The sequence below is a fragment of the Thunnus thynnus genome, chromosome 14 (assembly GCF_963924715.1).
Source record: "Thunnus thynnus chromosome 14, fThuThy2.1, whole genome shotgun sequence".
NCBI lineage: Eukaryota > Metazoa > Chordata > Actinopteri > Scombriformes > Scombridae > Thunnus > Thunnus thynnus.
The window spans coordinates 20,434,312-20,451,232 of record NC_089530.1 but is presented as its reverse complement, the minus strand read 5'-3'; the positions used below and the strand labels follow the sequence as shown (position 1 = coordinate 20,451,232).

Genomic DNA, 16,921 nt, shown 5'->3' with positions numbered 1-16,921 from the left:
TGTGTAGTTCTCTCAAAACAGGTCCCTTTTTTGCACAATTTGCTTTTCTTATATTCAAATACTTCTGTATAATGACGTATTTTTGCATTTATAAACTGTCCATATGTTTGTGTTTGTGTCCTTATTACTCACACACATTTACATTTATACATTATTGTGATATTACTATAAAAGTAAGACTGAAAAGAAAAACCAGTATGACAAAATAGATGTTTTTTCACGACTTTTTATATACAAAAACAATATACACAGTTTGACATAACAGTAGCTGTTTGGGAGATAAATGACATCATTGTATGACTTCAAAGATGAATCTTTTATGTGAAACATACGGTAAAAGGTGTTTGGAGTCAGAGTGAAATATCCAGTCCTGGGTCACATACAGGAAGATAATCTGTTCAGCTGCTTTGAGCGTCTTGCTGCTGTTGTGTTGTTACAGTTAGAAGGTTAATAGTGTGAAGCAAAACACAAGAATACTGTGAATTTCACAGGACCAAGAAAAAGATTATGTTGAAGATAAAAGGCTTTTTATGAACAGCAGCAGCAGTTTGATTATGGCTCCTGTCAAAAGTTAGAGATTTGTTTTGGGGAAAGTAATAAAGGAAGCCTCAAGCACCATTAAAACAGCAAATGTAAACATTTTCATGAACTGGTGGAGCTCTCCAGCACCGCTAATTAAACGCAACAGCCAGGAAAGTAAATGTGGTTGTGAATGTTTTTAAACCAAGTCAACTGGAATTTTAGCAAAATCCTTTTTAAAATTTAATGGCAGGAATTATATGTTTGATAATTTTAATTTCACATATACCACATTATCAGCAACACAGAGAAACGTGGCGTATGTAATAACTCTTAAAGCTTATTTGGATCATAATCTTTAATGAGTTTATTTTACGTTTACGTACATATGAGATGAAACAGACTGCAGCCATAAAAGTTTTTACAGGATTCGCTCTGTGTGATTAATACTGACTGGTTATGACTAAACACCAACCTTCAAGGCTCTTTCACGCTTTCAACTGCTCAGTCTAGATGCTATATCTAATTCTGGACTAAAATGTCGAATGATGCATGAGTGTCACAGAAAAAAAACAAAAAAACATTTAAATGTTGACCAGGACTCCCTATATGTAGTTTCATCATTAGAAAGTCACCATTTTAAAGAAATAACAACAAGCTCTTGGTGGGATTGGTAACCCTGGTAACACTTTATTTTAATCTCCCCATTTCTTATTTCTAAGCAGTATATAAACACTCCATATTAGAAAGTATTCATGTTTATACAACACTTACAGAGGCTTCATATAAGGAGTTGGTTGCTTAAAAATACATAAAAGTGTGTTTAACTATTCATTAATTATATAGTGCTTATAGTAAACAGGGATGGAGGGTTAAAATAAAGTGTTATCCTTTGTTTCTATTAATTAATGTCTTGTTTAAAGGAAAATAATCTTACTCCAAGCAGCACATTCATGTTTATTCAGCTATGAAGGGATCAAAGCTGCATCACCATATAAAACCTTTCATTTGTGTATCTGAATTAGAAGCTGTCTCGTCTTTTAATGCTGTATTTACTGTTGGTGTGAACTATTTTCGCCTTTGCAGGAGCTAAACACCCACTGAACTGACTCCTTATGTTTACTTACTTATTAGGTGGAACTAGATTATATACTCAAACTAATGGAGTTAAATTTGAACATGTTTAAACATTTATCGTGATTATGGCAACAATTTAAGTCACATTTTGTACTTTGTGAAAGGTGAACTATGGTCATCTGAAGGAATAAATCAAAGTGAAGTCCAGAATGGATTAGAAATAGCTTTTAAACTCTGTCACCATCCATAAAAGACCTGCTGCAATGCACCTGCTGACTTTCAGTTTAAGTGAAGAGATTTATCACTACCTAAATAATGTCTAGTTCCGTATTTGATATGCTGCCTGGAAACAGCACTATATATATATATATAGTGCTAAACCGCTCATTGCACCATCAGTGTCTGGGGATGATAACAGTTAAAAAATAAAACAACTATAATCAGAGCTTAAAACATTCACATCAAATTGTATTGTTTCATATTGGTAGTAAAATTGATTTCAATGTATGCACATGCTCGATATACATTCTGTACAAAACAATCAATATATAACAACATAGAAATTGAAATGAATGAATACTGTTGGTTCTTTCCCGTCACTGTACATAATTTCATGTTACAACCTCTGCACATTCAGAAGCAGAGAGAATAAAGTCCTTTTCAGTTACTATTTGTAAGAACTGCATTGTGGAGGTTGGAGGCCTATTGTGACAACACAAGCCTCAGGACGTCAGCAAGCTCGATCTGTCAATCATTTTTCAGCCAACATCACATATGCTGGGAGGGAAAAATTACAAAAACCCTACTCTTTGATTTGTTTTTATAGGAACATCCAAAGAAATGAGTTAGCCATCAAGTTTTCTTTCCTGTCTCAGCTTCTTATATCATTCACCCTTGTCCTTTTGTAACAGCTCAGCCAAAGATTCTGGCATTCACACAGAAACAAATCATTATTAATTGATCTCCTTTACATTTTGCATTAATACGCAGCTTAACTATTTGGATTTTATCCAGACAGACCACTTAAGAGCAGAAAATCTATGATTGCACCAAAGATGGAAAGAGATCCAACTGCTCAAACCACCTCAGCTATAAATCTACACCCAACTAAATGTCAGTGTATCTGCACATTTAAACAAAGGCAAATACTCTCATGTGTATTCAAGTTGTTGTACAACTGTGTTATCGTCTTACAGTCAATTCTGACTTCTAGAAGACACACAATGCATACAAAATATAGTTTTAATCCCAATGAGCAGTGAAATATAAAATTGATTAATCCCTGTAGTGTGCTAACTGACAAATCAAAGAAGTACCAGATCGTCCCTCAGGAAGTATGTTTACTACATGTAAAAAGTGATAAGTAATAAGATTTGTTTCTGTGTAAATGCCAAAATGTTTGGCAGAATTGTTATCTAGCTTCAAAGGTAAAAAAAAAAAAAAGCCTAACAGCATCTCTACAGCGTACAAATTAATATGTTTAATCACCTTAGTTGAATTTGTACAAAAACTAAAATGTATAGAGCCAGGCTAGCTGTTTAAACCTGCTAGCAAGCAAGCTAATATCCTCTCCTCCTGACTCTAGCTTCATATTTAGCATACGGATGAGAGTGATATCGATCTTCTCATCTAACCCTCAGCAAGAAAGCAAGTAAGTGTATTTCCCAAAATTGTCAAACTATTCCTTTAGAGTCTCTGGTTCATGGTACAATTCTATAGTTTGGGAACAAAAAGACAAAACTGTGCGTTGATAAAAACAGATCCCGAAGTGCTTGATTCAAGGTGCATGTTAAGGCAAGATGTAAAGGGGGGCCACTTGTCAGCAAGTCTGTCCTTAAATAGTTGTCACCGGCGGACAGATTAGACAGCAGAAGCATGTTCAAGGAAACGGAAAATAAAGTACTCCTTCACTTCTTTGAGAGGGCAGTTGATTGCTTCAGTGGTGGAAATCTCAGTGCCTGTTCTTAAATCATCATAAAACCTTCATATGAAGTCCAACCCCCCAAAAAAGAAAAAATTAAATCAAACCAGTAAACTTTCAAATAAAAAAATACCAATGTATAATCAAATGATTGCTAATTCTTTGGCACCAAATCACTCTGAGTAAGAGCATCGGCCAAAAATGGGAAACTGAATTTTAAGCTTGAATCCTCTAAAACAGCGAGTCCAACACTTGGTGAGCAGGACTTTTGCACTTAGTATCTCAACACAGGATAAATGACAATACATGAGCATCATGTATCATCAGTGTGCTCAGGGATTAGAATTGGTGTGATGACCATTGCACTTCACTGTTAAAGCGTAAGGTGTCCACCTCTCCCTCAGCTTCAGCAGTTATAAATATAACACTCACAGGTTATTCTTCATCCGCAAAAACACATCTTCATCCTTACACCCTATAATTCTTATGATATAATGCCCTCTAGTGGCAATATTCTTTAAATATCTCTAAAAATGAACTGCAGTATTTCAGATTCAACTCCGAGAGGCACATCGGAGCAGAACAAACTGCCTCTCCTCCCCTCTGAGCCATGACATAGGCACTGACATCAGCACACGATCCTCCAATCACTCCATTTCCTGTCCTAGAAGGATGTCCTTATTTGGCCATTTGGCAGTTTAGGACAAGGCATACCTTGTATTTTACTTAAAAGCTATAGTACACTTGGGCCTCATTCATATTTACATGGTATTTTTTGCCCATTTTTCTTCATCCAACCTCTCATTGCCTGAAGCCTGAGGTGATCCAAAGAACAAAAAAAAAAAACAGACAAAAACAACATTTACCAGCAGGTTTCCGGCCATCTACAATAAATAAATGGTTCTAATCAGAGCGCTATACACATCACTGTATTGAATATAGATATGTGCAAATGTTTCACTGGTGGCCACGGATGGCCGAAACCTTAAGACGCACCTGTAGCTCTTACTATAGACATAAATACATATCATCAGGAGTAAGAAGATCCCAAAGCAGAGTGGACTGAGCTGTGTACTGTGGGTCTGGAGGTCTGGGAGATTTCTGGGAGCTGGAGACTGGAGAACTTGTGGTGCTGACGTCCAGCTGGCAGTGAGAGTGCTTAGGGCCGATGAAATCTGAAAAAAACAAACACACAGATCAGACAGAGTAAGTGGCTGTGTGGAAGTACAAGGCCTTTAATTAACCTTACAGTATTTAGAAGTGATACAATTTTGTAAAATGCTTATATAGAATTTAAAAAATAGAAAATATATCATCTTGTTTATACAAATTTCTTCAAATTACTGTCACTGTCGTTAAGTTTGCATAGTCAAACAGTTTTTTAACAGGTGCAGGATTAAACAAGAGATATTCAGGGCAAAAGTAGAATCTGCAGAATGTTTTATAATCCAGTGATACATTTAATTATCTACGACATTTTGATCTCTTATGGGTTTTCATTGGGAACAAAAACACTGTACAAACAGCTGCTGTTCCAAAATGAATTTCTGTTTACCTTTAGCTTGAAAAAACAGTGTTAATGTAACAGTGTTTTTGGAGTGTTTTTGTGTTTAAGATTTATGACTGACTGAAATGTCGCATCAATAGATAAAGATGTCAGTTTCATGTGATATTATGGAATACAAAACAGTGTTTGCATTTTATTTATTTCACAAATTGTGGTCATAAATTGTATTCATATGCAGTATATTAGGACTTATGTGCTCCTAATACAGTTTGATATGTTAAAAACAGTTGGAGAAGCCAAAATGTTCCTCCGAGGGATGAAAAAGATCTGAAGGCAGTATAACGCATGCCAGAGAAATTTGCACAAACCCAGTGATATTCACCCTTAACATTTGAGATACCCTAAAAGAGAAAATGTAAAAATATTGACTCTTGAAGTCAGCGAAAACATGAAGAATTGATGCCATGCAGAGTGCCGCTACTACGGTAAATGCACCTTTTTACTCAAGGTAAAACTGAAACCTTGAACCTATATCTGTGAAACCTTATTTTGTATTGTTTTGAAAATATAATTTGATTAAAAGGCGTAGTAGTTCTTCTTACATGAATTTTACTGGTGGACTTATTTCCTCTCTGCACTTTGCACAAATACAATATAAAATCATGTCACACAGATCTAATAACATACAGGAGAGTGAACCTGCACTTTATTGGCTATCAGTGCCTGAGGCTAATGAACCAGAGTCGACCCCAGGTGTATATCATGATGACTTTAATGTGGTTAGTGGAAATGGGTTTAAGGGACCAGAATAATATAAATATTGATCAATGTGAGCTAATAAACAGCAGTATTTATGGTGATACATTATTAATTAAGCGTAAGTTATAGTCAGGGTCAGGCTAAATGGTTGAGATGATCGACCGCTTGAGTACCTGGTGAACTGTTTGCTGTCTTCATGAACCTCCATCTCTCTGCTCTTAAACTCATTCAGCTCCTTACGGATAGCAGCCTGAGGAGAAGAACACACAAACAAAATGGTAAAAAATACACCCAGCAGTACAAGGCTACCCGTCCTCCTACACAAACACACTGCTTTTATCTCTTATTGTCACTAATTGTATATAGGATTATTATATATTAAGGAAGTGAACAACAAAAGCTCAAATTTAATGAACTATACATGAAAAATTAGACCGGCTACAGAAATCCCGACCCTTTCCTCATTCAGCAGGAAAAGCACAGGTGTGATTAATAACATTAATACTGGAGTTTCAAAAATCAAGGCGACACGAGAGCAGCCTTCACCCAAGTCTTTTACCGGCTGACGCCCCCTTATTGGATATCACTTATTGATTGAACCGCAGCTGATCGGTGTGATCTGATACATCACAACATCACTGAGTGGAGACAGATTAAACTCAAGTGTATGACTCCCAAGTTTTATATTGTATTTGTTTTATGATTCATTATCTAGTTGTAAAAATCTGTTGTTGTCGGTCTGATCAACAAGAGAACCATAAACAACTTTCTTCGCTTATTAGAAAGATTTTTTCTTATTTCCCCCATTAACTTTTATTACGAATAAAATAAAATTAAAGTCAGAGAGAGTAGAGGAGTCCATCTGTCAGCAAGAAACACATTTATATTTTACATCATTTATTGTCATTTCCATTTAGTCACATATGAGGCTGAAAATTCCTAAGCGTCAGGTTAGTCGGGTAGTCTAATAAATAATTTCCAGTGTTCAAAAGAGGCCCTAATCATATTCAGGGTTATTAAATAATGAATGAATGACAATCAGAATATCAATAAATACAGACGCAAATAATGAATAAATATTATAAACACATTCTGCCAGGAGGAATGATTCATGTGCCTCTGAGCAGGACACAGTATAAATACAGAATGCAGGTTTTTATTCATGTGCAGATGTTTGTCAAACAGGTAACAGGCTGCAGAGAGAAAACAGCTGCTCTGGCAGTGATAACTGTGCACCTTTATTAGTATTAGGACAGTGCACATGTGTGCAGACACAAACTCTGTCTTAAGTTGCTACAGCTGTTAAAGCTGCCTGACAGCTGATTCAGCAGCCGCCGTCATCAGAAACACGTCGCTTCACATGACACTTCAGAGGAAAGAATGTCTCATTTCTATAAAAAAAAAAAATTTCCTTGTTTCCTCTCTCCTCGCATGGTTTCCTTGTGTCTCGCCATGCATCCACGGTGGGAGGGACTAAGACGCAAGGAAAGGACACAAGTGAGGCGATCGTGAATGCGATTTAAGGGAACTGAGATGCACTTAGTGATTATAGAGTGGTGGTGAGAAAAATGTTTTGACTGAACTTTTTTTTTTTACTGGTGTCCTGGTTGTGCAGCGAAATGACGAGTGATGAAGGCGCAAAGTCACCCAGGGGGGTCCGTGTAGTGTACATGTAGTGTACTTTGATGTGTTTTAATCACCTGTAGTTCACTTGCATTCTCAGGTTGATATAATGAATTATGAAACAAACTCATAGAAGTGAACTAGTGTCAGGTTGACACGAACATAAAAATGAAAACAACAGTCAATCTATCAAACTAAATAAAAAATCAACATTTCATAATGAGGTCTGTAGGCTGTAGTACCTTGTCAGCAGGAGTGAGCCGTGTCCAGGGTTTGTCTGCCCGCCGGTCATAATCCTTTGCGTCCGTTACCTCCACATACTCGTTAAAACGCAGGATCCTGCGAGCGATGAGCTCTGCCACTGTAGGCCGAACACTCAGCTACACAAAAAGAGATTTTTTTTAAATTTCTGCACATGTAAGTCAAAAACTTTAATCTATATGTTATTTTAGTTATCCTGAGAGGTACAGAGACAAACAGGAAACAATGATTTCTCAGCTGAGAGAACAGTTTCCTGCTTCAGTTACAGCTGTGTCCACTAGGTGGGCTAGTTTCACCACACAAAGCATCTTTTCTGTCTCCTACCATGACTCATAAGGTGGAGCAAAACATATTAGCAGCTAATAATAGACTCACTCTGTGCTTTCTGTACTTGCTAATGTGCGTGTGTTCGTTTGGTGTTTACAGTACCTTTCTGGAGAGTCTCCTTTTAATCTCCTGCTTGGCTTCTTGCTCCTCCACTTCATTCTTTTCTGCATGCAGAGGATCAACAGATTCATTTCACACGTACTGTGCCTGCAACAAGCTTATGCTACTATTTATAACAGCGAGATGTGATTCACCTTATTAAAGCATGTCTATGGCTATGTAGCTGTGTGATTGCCATAATATAAACAAAATAAAAAGGGGAAATTATGTCCTTTGATTTTCTGCGTGGGTTGAATGAATCATCTGCTGATCTTATAATGATTCTACTGTTGTAGATTCTTCATGGATGTACAGTTTACAGTATGCGTGTGTAAACAACTTGAGGGTGACTTCGCCTGGGATGTTGGTGAACTACTTGACCTCTGGTGGTCCCATCAGAGAAACATAAGCTGTCTGGGATTCACAACACAGACACCAGCAATCTACAGTAACTCTTCTTTTCCAGAACCAGAAAAACTGTGTAGAACTACTTTTTCTTTCTGTGTTTTATCCTAGATGATGCCAGTCCTGGTGCTTTATTTTATCTGCATTATAACCACATATAACATACAAAAGGCAGAGGAGTTTTAGCTCAAATTTGACACATTAGCATAGCTCAGTATCATTACACCAGTCAGTTGTGAAGGGGAAAGTTCTTTCTAGCAGTTTACCAGATGTAATTTATTTAATGAGCTTCTTTATATCCTCAAAGAACTGGAAGTGTCCATTAATGCATAAACAATGTTCAGATAACAAACATCTTTCGTAGTCACGTTATACTGTTCTTGTAATTAGGTTTTGTAACAATTCAACTTTGTCACAGTTACTGCGGTTACATATGACCTGGATAATGCGCGGGTTTACTTTTGATTTCACTGTTTTTCCACTGCGTGTGAAGCAACGGTATTACATAATTACTCAGTCTTAAGCAGGAGAAAAATGTATTTGAATGAGTTTGGTTCTTTAAGTCTCAGCAAAAGCAAAAGTTGATCAGATGATTTAAGTCCTGCTTGGACTATATTTAATATTTATCAGTTCTAGTTTGTAGTGTTTATATTGTTCACAGAGCAACAAAACTATCTGACCTATACAAACTCGACTTTTATCTCTGTGGTGTGCTGTGACCAAAGCAGTGAGAAAAAACAAATCGTTTTGAGGCAATCTCTGCTGAGCCCTCTAAAATAATAGTGTGACTGACCACATCAGCTCAGTGTAGGAGACGCAAAGCTTCCAGCAGACAGGAGCTCATAAATTAGACAGACATATCTGTCTCATCTATCTGATAAATGAGACACACAAGGTCATATCTGACGATCTGAAAGGGGCAGCAACAGAATAAAACTGGACAGCTGGAACACAACAATACCCAGGAATATAACCAGGAACATGAATTTTCTTGCTCACATATGGAACATAATAGTGTTCTTGCAATTATGACCTACTGTATGTTGTGTGGACAAATAGACAGCTTCTCATGCAATGAAATCTGAATTAGCAAGAGTATTTTATGAGTCACTTTTACAGAAGCCATGATGAACCATGTTCCCAGTTTTATGAACTAGACCCCCACAGTGCTCCTGTTGTGTGCAACATGAAGCGGCATCTAGGGCTGCAACTACCAATTATTTTTATTGTCTATTAATCCGCAGGAGAATAAATGTCAGAAAATAGTGAATAAAGCCCTTTATAATTTCCCACAGCCCAAGTTGATATCTTAAAATATCTTGTTATATGCAACAGTTCAAAACCCAAACATTCAGTTTACCATCACAGCCGACATAGAAAACCATAAAATCCTAAACTTTGAGATGCTGGAACCAGAAAATACTTGGCATTTTTGCTAAAAAATGACTAAATTTGATCATCAGAATAGTTGAAGCTTAATTTTCTGTCAACTAATCGATTTCAGCTCTAATGACGTCACAGGAAACCACAACAACAAAAGCAGTTCTTTAAGCAAATAATATAATCTTCATTAAATAAGACAGAGGCTGAATATCTTAACAGTGCTTCCTATACTGTATCTACTCACTGTATATCCACAAAAATCTGATTAGAAAACCTAGTTATAAAAAAAACAGCACATTTTGCTGCTTAGACCATCTCTCAAGAACGTTTTGATTGACACCCACACAAGCTACTGAGGGCTGGCTAACTACAGTAGCTAACAACTAGGTTTCCATGGTGCAGAGCTGCGCTTCTAACTCACGGAGCCTCGCCTCCAACACGGTAAATATACTACATTTATTACATGTACCGTTATCACTAAAGGAGGCAGAGGAATAGATAAACATAAGACACTCCGAGCAAGAGAGCGCAGGAGAGGGAGAGGGCGAGAGGGAAGCCATTGCTAACTGCTATGCTAAAGTGATTAGCAGATATGAATAGCATGTAACCAACTGTGGGATTAGCGAGAAAGTTGCTAAAAGACAGAGAGAGCTAAGAGTGCTTGAGCAGAACTAGTGTAAGTTTAAATGTACAGCAGGTAATTAGCCGCAGTAATGAACAATATGGCAAAATTAACTGGGTTGAGATGCAGAAACGCAACCAATAACACAGAAACTGCAGCAACCAGAAGTGAGACAATACGCTTATCGCAGCACATCAGCATGTCATGTCATTTATGATTGGCTCACAGAATTAATTGCATAATTTAAATAATAAATATTTCAAATTTGGATTGAAACTAATTACTAATACTTGCTTAATATTATGGACATAAGACCCAAAATGACGTAGTTAGAAGGCTTTTGTGGATTTGGTTTCCAGTGGCTTTAAGTTTGTTAGGAGTTATTAAAAATAACTTTTTTTTTGTCAAAATGTTTGAAAACTAAAGTAGCGACACCTGCACATCCATTTTAACACGCCTATGTTGATTCATGATATTATCAGAGATATAAAATTACATGATATTACTATTTATGTATTCAAACATCATGATAATCATAAAATAGTATGTCAGAGCACCCTGTGCTTGGGTAATATATTTCAGTAACTTACGTTTGAGGATGTTCCTCTGCTCCAGCTCCTCTGTGGTGGGTCTTTGGCTCAAGCGCCTGAAAGGAGAAAACTGTGTTCACATACTTTCCTACAAGGAGCAGCAGGAAATTATTTACACATTACACTAACTTCTACAGAAAGACAAGACTTATCACAGTAATATTTATTAAAAAAAATAAAAACATTTTCATAATTTTACACCCTTTTTTTTCTTGTTGTTAATAAAAAGGCTCTTTGCCTCCAGCCTTTGTGCCTCATCTGGTAGAACAAACTAAACTTCAGCACAGATTTTCATTGTGTATCATTTGTACCAGAACATTGCCCAAAACTATAATTAAAAAATATTGAACAATCTGTTATCACCGCACAGCTCAGCCAAATCTATGATGAAAATTCACACCTAGCTACATTTTCACAGCATTTCCAGTGTGTGCGTGTGTGTGTGTGTGTGTGTGTGTGTACCTGACTAATTTGGAGCCTATCTGCTGGCGTAGTTCGTGTCTCTCTGTCTCGGAGCTCCGTGGCAGAATATTTTTCTCTTCCAGCTCCTTCTTGCTGGGTCGGTTCCCCAGCTTGATGTTCAAGGTGTCTCGTCGGCGGATCTTGCTGGCCAGAGAGCCTGAAACGGAGACGTGAAACAGCAAAGTTCAGCTGCAGATAACGATGAAGGCATCACTGAAGCAAATGGCAACATGGTATTTAACTGACAGGTGTAAAAAGGAGCTCAATTCTGAAGTACTTTAATTAAAAACATTGCTACAGAGGTGAGTCATATTGGATTAAATGTGCATCAGCCCTTTGATATGAGAGTTTTCAAAGCAACAGCAACTACAGCACAGCGAATCAGTTAAAAGAAGAAATCAAAACAAAAAGGAGATGAGATAGATTTCAAAGAAAAAGACTATAGAGCAGAGACTTGTGGACTTCTTCATTGGGTTGAAGTTAATTGTCAGAACAGCTGATAACAGTACAGCACAGGAAGTGTGGTTTTGGTGATTTGTAAGTCAAAAGACAGTTTTGTGTTTAACTGAAGTGGAGTTTTCTAGATGTTTAGATGCATTTCAATGACTACATGATCTCTTGACCACATTTCTGAAATCCTACACAAACACCAGCACAGATTCACGTTTGTTTACAACCCAGATTAGTAAAACGGGTCGGCACGATAAGCTGTAGCTTAGGCCAGACTGCAGAAATAATTATGTTCGGTTATTGTGTTGTGTTGTTTCTCTTTATATCTCTTTTTTGCCTAATTGCCTCTGTTATTGATTGCAGACTTAAATAAATTGCAATTTTTCAAGTCTATAAATCGAGATGGCAGTCAACTAGGAGACGCTAGAACCAGTACGGCTAAAAGGCACCATTATAATCACTATGGTCACTTGTTTTGCCCGTTTCAGTGCTCGGCTTACTGATGCTTAAATCACAGGTCTGCCAGATTTATATAACAAACTGCAGGTGCACATGACTATGACTTGTTGGAAAGTAGAGGATGAACCTAATGAACTGGCAACTCAGTGTACACTGAAGAGCATGAATCACTGTGTCAAATGTAAATAAAAACCCAGAGCTGCTTGTTTCTACCGTCTTTGTCAAGCCATTCATAAGCCCGTATGTGGAAACAATTACTACATGAATGATATATTCTCTACTCTATTCTCTATGTTAAATGTCTCACAAACAAAGTGCATGTTGTAATGTCACAGTGTTTCATTTGCACATCTTTTGTCAGAGACAAACTTTTTTTTCTCTGGAGTTCCATTATTGTGTGTTACAAAACAAATGCCGTACTGCTTGTGTACTCGTCTTCCTCCTCCTCTTCTTCCTCCTCGTCGCGGTACAGGATTGGTCCGTCGGAGTCCGAATCGCTAGCTTGACTGTCTCTTGGCCTATCGGGGATCACGGTCACCTTGGCCTGCTCTACGTTCACACTGTGGCCCTGCGGCTTTTCAGCTTGGACCTCAGCTGACCTGCAGGACACGTCAATGACACAGTGTGAGATTTGTACATCTGCGACCACCAAATGTTCATATTTGCACATAATTAATTTAAGTTATAGATTAGTTGTCAGTTCAGCACTTGTCATGTGACTCCAGTGAGACTACTGTGTGAATGTACTCTAAAAGGCATAGGGAATGTTTCACCAATGTGGCCTAACTAGATTTTTACCTCGGGCTATTCTCCCCAGCAGTCTCCAGTTCTCCTTTTCTCTTTTCTTCTTCTTCTGCTCCCTCCCCTCCCGTCCTCCCCTGTTTCTCCCCCTGTGAGCTTCTGTCCATTTCTCCCACTGTGAAGGAAGTGTCCTCTGTAACAGTGTTAATATGGGGAGATTGGACAGTGGGCTCCTGGGCTATACCCCTGTGGTTCTCCCCATCTGCGGTAGACGCACCGGTAGCAGATTTAAGCTGTGGATCAGCAGCATGACTGCCCTCTGTCTCAGTGCCCAAGGCTTTAGATGAGCCAGGCTGGGTGTCTGAGGAAAGGGGCGATGATTTTAACTCCCCAGGCTGGCTAGGAGTCTCTGTGGAGGCCTTTTGAGGTACAGAGGAAGAGGTGCAGGTGTCTGCTTTCCGGTTGGTCTTTGCATTTGTCCCATTAGTCTGTGCTGCAGCGCCTGCATCCTTAGACGCACGAGAACGAGGGGTGGTGGTGGAGGTGGAAGTGGAGGTCGCTTTTGTTGTGCATCCTGTCTTCTTTGGATGAGAAGATTTGGCTGAGGAGAAGCAGGAGCAAGAGAGATAGAGAGGGACAGAGACAGAAAATTTAATTTGTCTGTAGGTGTGAACGTGGCTGTGCGTGTGTTTTTGCAATATGACAGACTGCAGGCCTCTTCCACTTGCACCCTATCTCTTGCCCAGTGCATGCTGGGATAGATGGATGGACTGATTCTTTCTATATATTCTTCATCTTCTGAGGTCCAAAGTTCTTTTTTCACTCTGCTGACAGCAGTTGATTAAATAATCTCACCTCAAGGTCCATTTAATAGCTGTTCTGCACAGCTTTGCTCAACTGTCACTGAACTGTAGATGTTTAAATTTCCATTTTTTTAGGACTTTAAAGGAATAGTGCGTAAATACACTAAAGGAGATAATCAGCTTATCTTGGCATAAGGATTAGCTTAGTTAAGCATAAGGACCTCCAGTCTTATGCTATGGAGATGCGTAAATCTTGTAGAGGGTACAACAAAAGTGGTGTCAGTCTCCTCAAGTAACTCTAAAAAATGTTGAACTATTCCTTTAAAGACTTCTTATCCAGATTGGCTTAAAAGAAGATCATGATGACGATCATGTGATATAAACAAAAGTTCCAAAACAGCTATGAAATGTACTTTGGGGAACAATTTTCATATATGATTTCTTCTAATCAATCATTTAATCATTTAAGCCAGAAAACTGTGAAATTGTCCATCGATATTTCCCAGTAAAGTGTGAGCCAATATTTTATTGAATTGTTTGTCCGACCAAACCCAAATATATTCAGTTTATAGATTCTTTTCATCACTTAGTCACAATAATAAAGGCTTTTTAACTTTTTTATCTTGATGAAGCAGTGTGTTTTGTTGGTATGTATTCAGTTGACAATTATAATAAAGCATAGAAATGTAGCTGAAATCAGAGTGTTTGGCGTCTATTTTCCTGATAAATGACTTAATGCTAATCTGTTATCAAAACTATAAGTGATTAACAGCCTAATTGACAGTATATCTGCATTCCACAGCTTATATATTTTGACACATACGTAACACGGCTCTAATGGAACATGCTGGCAGCCATAATATTTTAATACTGAATTACCATTTCTTATCACATCTCAAAACTGAGACAAACATAGAATACCTAAGGTAATACTGACTGAAGTAGCCATTTAAGCGTCTGTGAAGTGTCTTTGTGTGTTGGTAAAAGCAGCCCGAGGAACTTAAAATGTTATTCAAACTAATGAAACAACTTTTGTACCGCTTCACCAATAACTCCACATAAAATACACAGAGGCCTTCATAAAAGACTGCATGAACATCACATGCAATATTCTGGCCTTCTGTGCTGCTTATTTTCACCATGCTGTAGGTTAAACAAGTACACACACACACACTGGATGAAGGGTGATGATCATGCCCTAGCATCATGCCATCAATCAAAACCACATGAGTTTTTCAGAGTTTATTTTATGAAGGCCATGCTACACTGACCTCACTCACACCCGCATGCTCTCTTTCTCTCTTTTTTTACTGACAGGAATCACTCATCAATTGTTTTCACTTCTGCTTTCTCAGAAAACAGGCAGAGATCATAAACAAAACACTTCTACGCTTAAATCACATGACACATGGAAATTCCCTCTAAAGAGGAAAGGACACTATCAAAAGGAAGAGACAAGGAAATACTATGTTGACTTGACTTCATGCCACTTAAGTGTACATAAAGCCGTGGTTCACAGGTGCAGAGCGAGCCAGGGCTTTTCTTTCCTCTCTAACAGAGACACAAGCACATTTTCCATGCAGGCAGGCAGACAGGCAAGACCATCTATCAACTGGCTTCAGTCCCCTACCAGCTGAACTTACCAATCCCACGACTAGTGCTGTTAATGCTGCGCGGGTTAGCTTTAGCTTGTGTGGATGAGCCTGCCTTGCCTGTGGTTTTAGCAGTCTTTTTAGTCCCTGCGGCACCGTCTTTGTGCCGGGTTGTGGCTGCAGTGCCAACTGCCGGTTTGGAAGAAGCAGGCAGAGTGGCACTTTGCTGTTTTTTAGCTTGAGCGTCTCGGGGTCGAACCTGGTTTGCCTTGGAGAGCGGTTTAGTATCACGCCTCTCTGAGAAGATCAGCGGAAGCAGGAAGGAAAAAGTATGGTAGAGGTCAAAACAGATTGAATGCAAGATAAAAGATGCACATTTGTGCAAACAGATGCAGAAATGGACATGCAGAATGGTAAACAGAGAGAGGAGATTGTGAAAGATTAGGAATGAGTCAGACAAAGATGAAAATGACGAGAGGATATTTCTATCTGTAGTCATGAGCAGTTTCATTTAGGACTGTATGGAAATGAGTAACGTATCAGGGTTGGGAGGTGAAAGATAAAATGCACCCATTAACCTTCCCAGTGTGAGGGCGTATCGCTGTATTTTGCAGTGTTTGTTGCCTGTGCATTCCTGATTATTGACAAATGAACAAACATATCTGCAAATGGCTCAGAGTTCAATGCTAACAGGGTTGAGATGAAAACAGCACACTTAAGGAGCATCAGACAGGAGAACAGCGGCTCGTCTCCTGAGGGAGAGCGGAGCATTAGGAGATGGCTACCGCTCTGTTCAGACTGAGAATTCCTGCTGCAGGCTGATATAATGGGAATATCTATTTGAACACATTAGACTCGGTCAGACATCCCACAGAGGATTCAATGTCAGCCAGAGAAACTGTTGCAGATAGAAATGCATTCCACGACCAAAAGGAAAAGACTTCAAAGCAACCAATATCTAAAAAAAGCTACAACATTTAGTTCTAGCATATAAAAATGGAATTGCTAAAAGGCTGTAAAAGTCCCACATTCTTGAGTACCACGACGTGTTTCAACAATCTGTGTGGAGGAGTAAAACCACATTGATCAACAATTACAATCCCACGATCTCACAACTTTGCAGCTGCTCTGCTGTCTAGATATTATTTCTAGTACAGTACGAGCTCATTAGCAGACACAGTAAATAATTATACCAAGAGCAAAAATACAGTATGTCTTTTTACTGTGAATCTTTACTAAAATAGGATAAGATAACAATATCCTAAAAAAAAAAAAAAAACATAAATGTTTGCCCTGTGGACACATTACTTTGGATCCAGTT

At 38.3% G+C, this 16,921-nt stretch overlaps 1 protein-coding gene across 3 annotated transcripts in view; it reads right to left on the bottom strand.

Moving 5' to 3' along the window:
- Positions 1-210: 210 nt before the first annotated feature.
- phactr2 (phosphatase and actin regulator 2) overlaps positions 211-16,921 on the bottom strand; it is a 50,873-nt gene continuing 34,162 nt past the window's right edge. For all 3 annotated transcript variants that reach the window (XM_067610478.1, XM_067610480.1, XM_067610479.1), the window contains exons 5-12: positions 13,263-13,806; positions 12,885-13,063; positions 11,556-11,712; positions 11,094-11,149; positions 8,097-8,158; positions 7,649-7,786; positions 5,957-6,033; positions 211-4,692 (exon numbers count right to left, since the gene is read on the bottom strand). In XM_067610478.1, the coding sequence (XP_067466579.1) occupies positions 4,677-4,692; positions 5,957-6,033; positions 7,649-7,786; positions 8,097-8,158; positions 11,094-11,149; positions 11,556-11,712; positions 12,885-13,063; positions 13,263-13,806 (1,229 nt within the window). In that variant the 3' untranslated portion in view covers positions 211-4,676. The remainder of the gene's footprint in view (positions 4,693-5,956; positions 6,034-7,648; positions 7,787-8,096; positions 8,159-11,093; positions 11,150-11,555; positions 11,713-12,884; positions 13,064-13,262; positions 13,807-16,921) is intronic.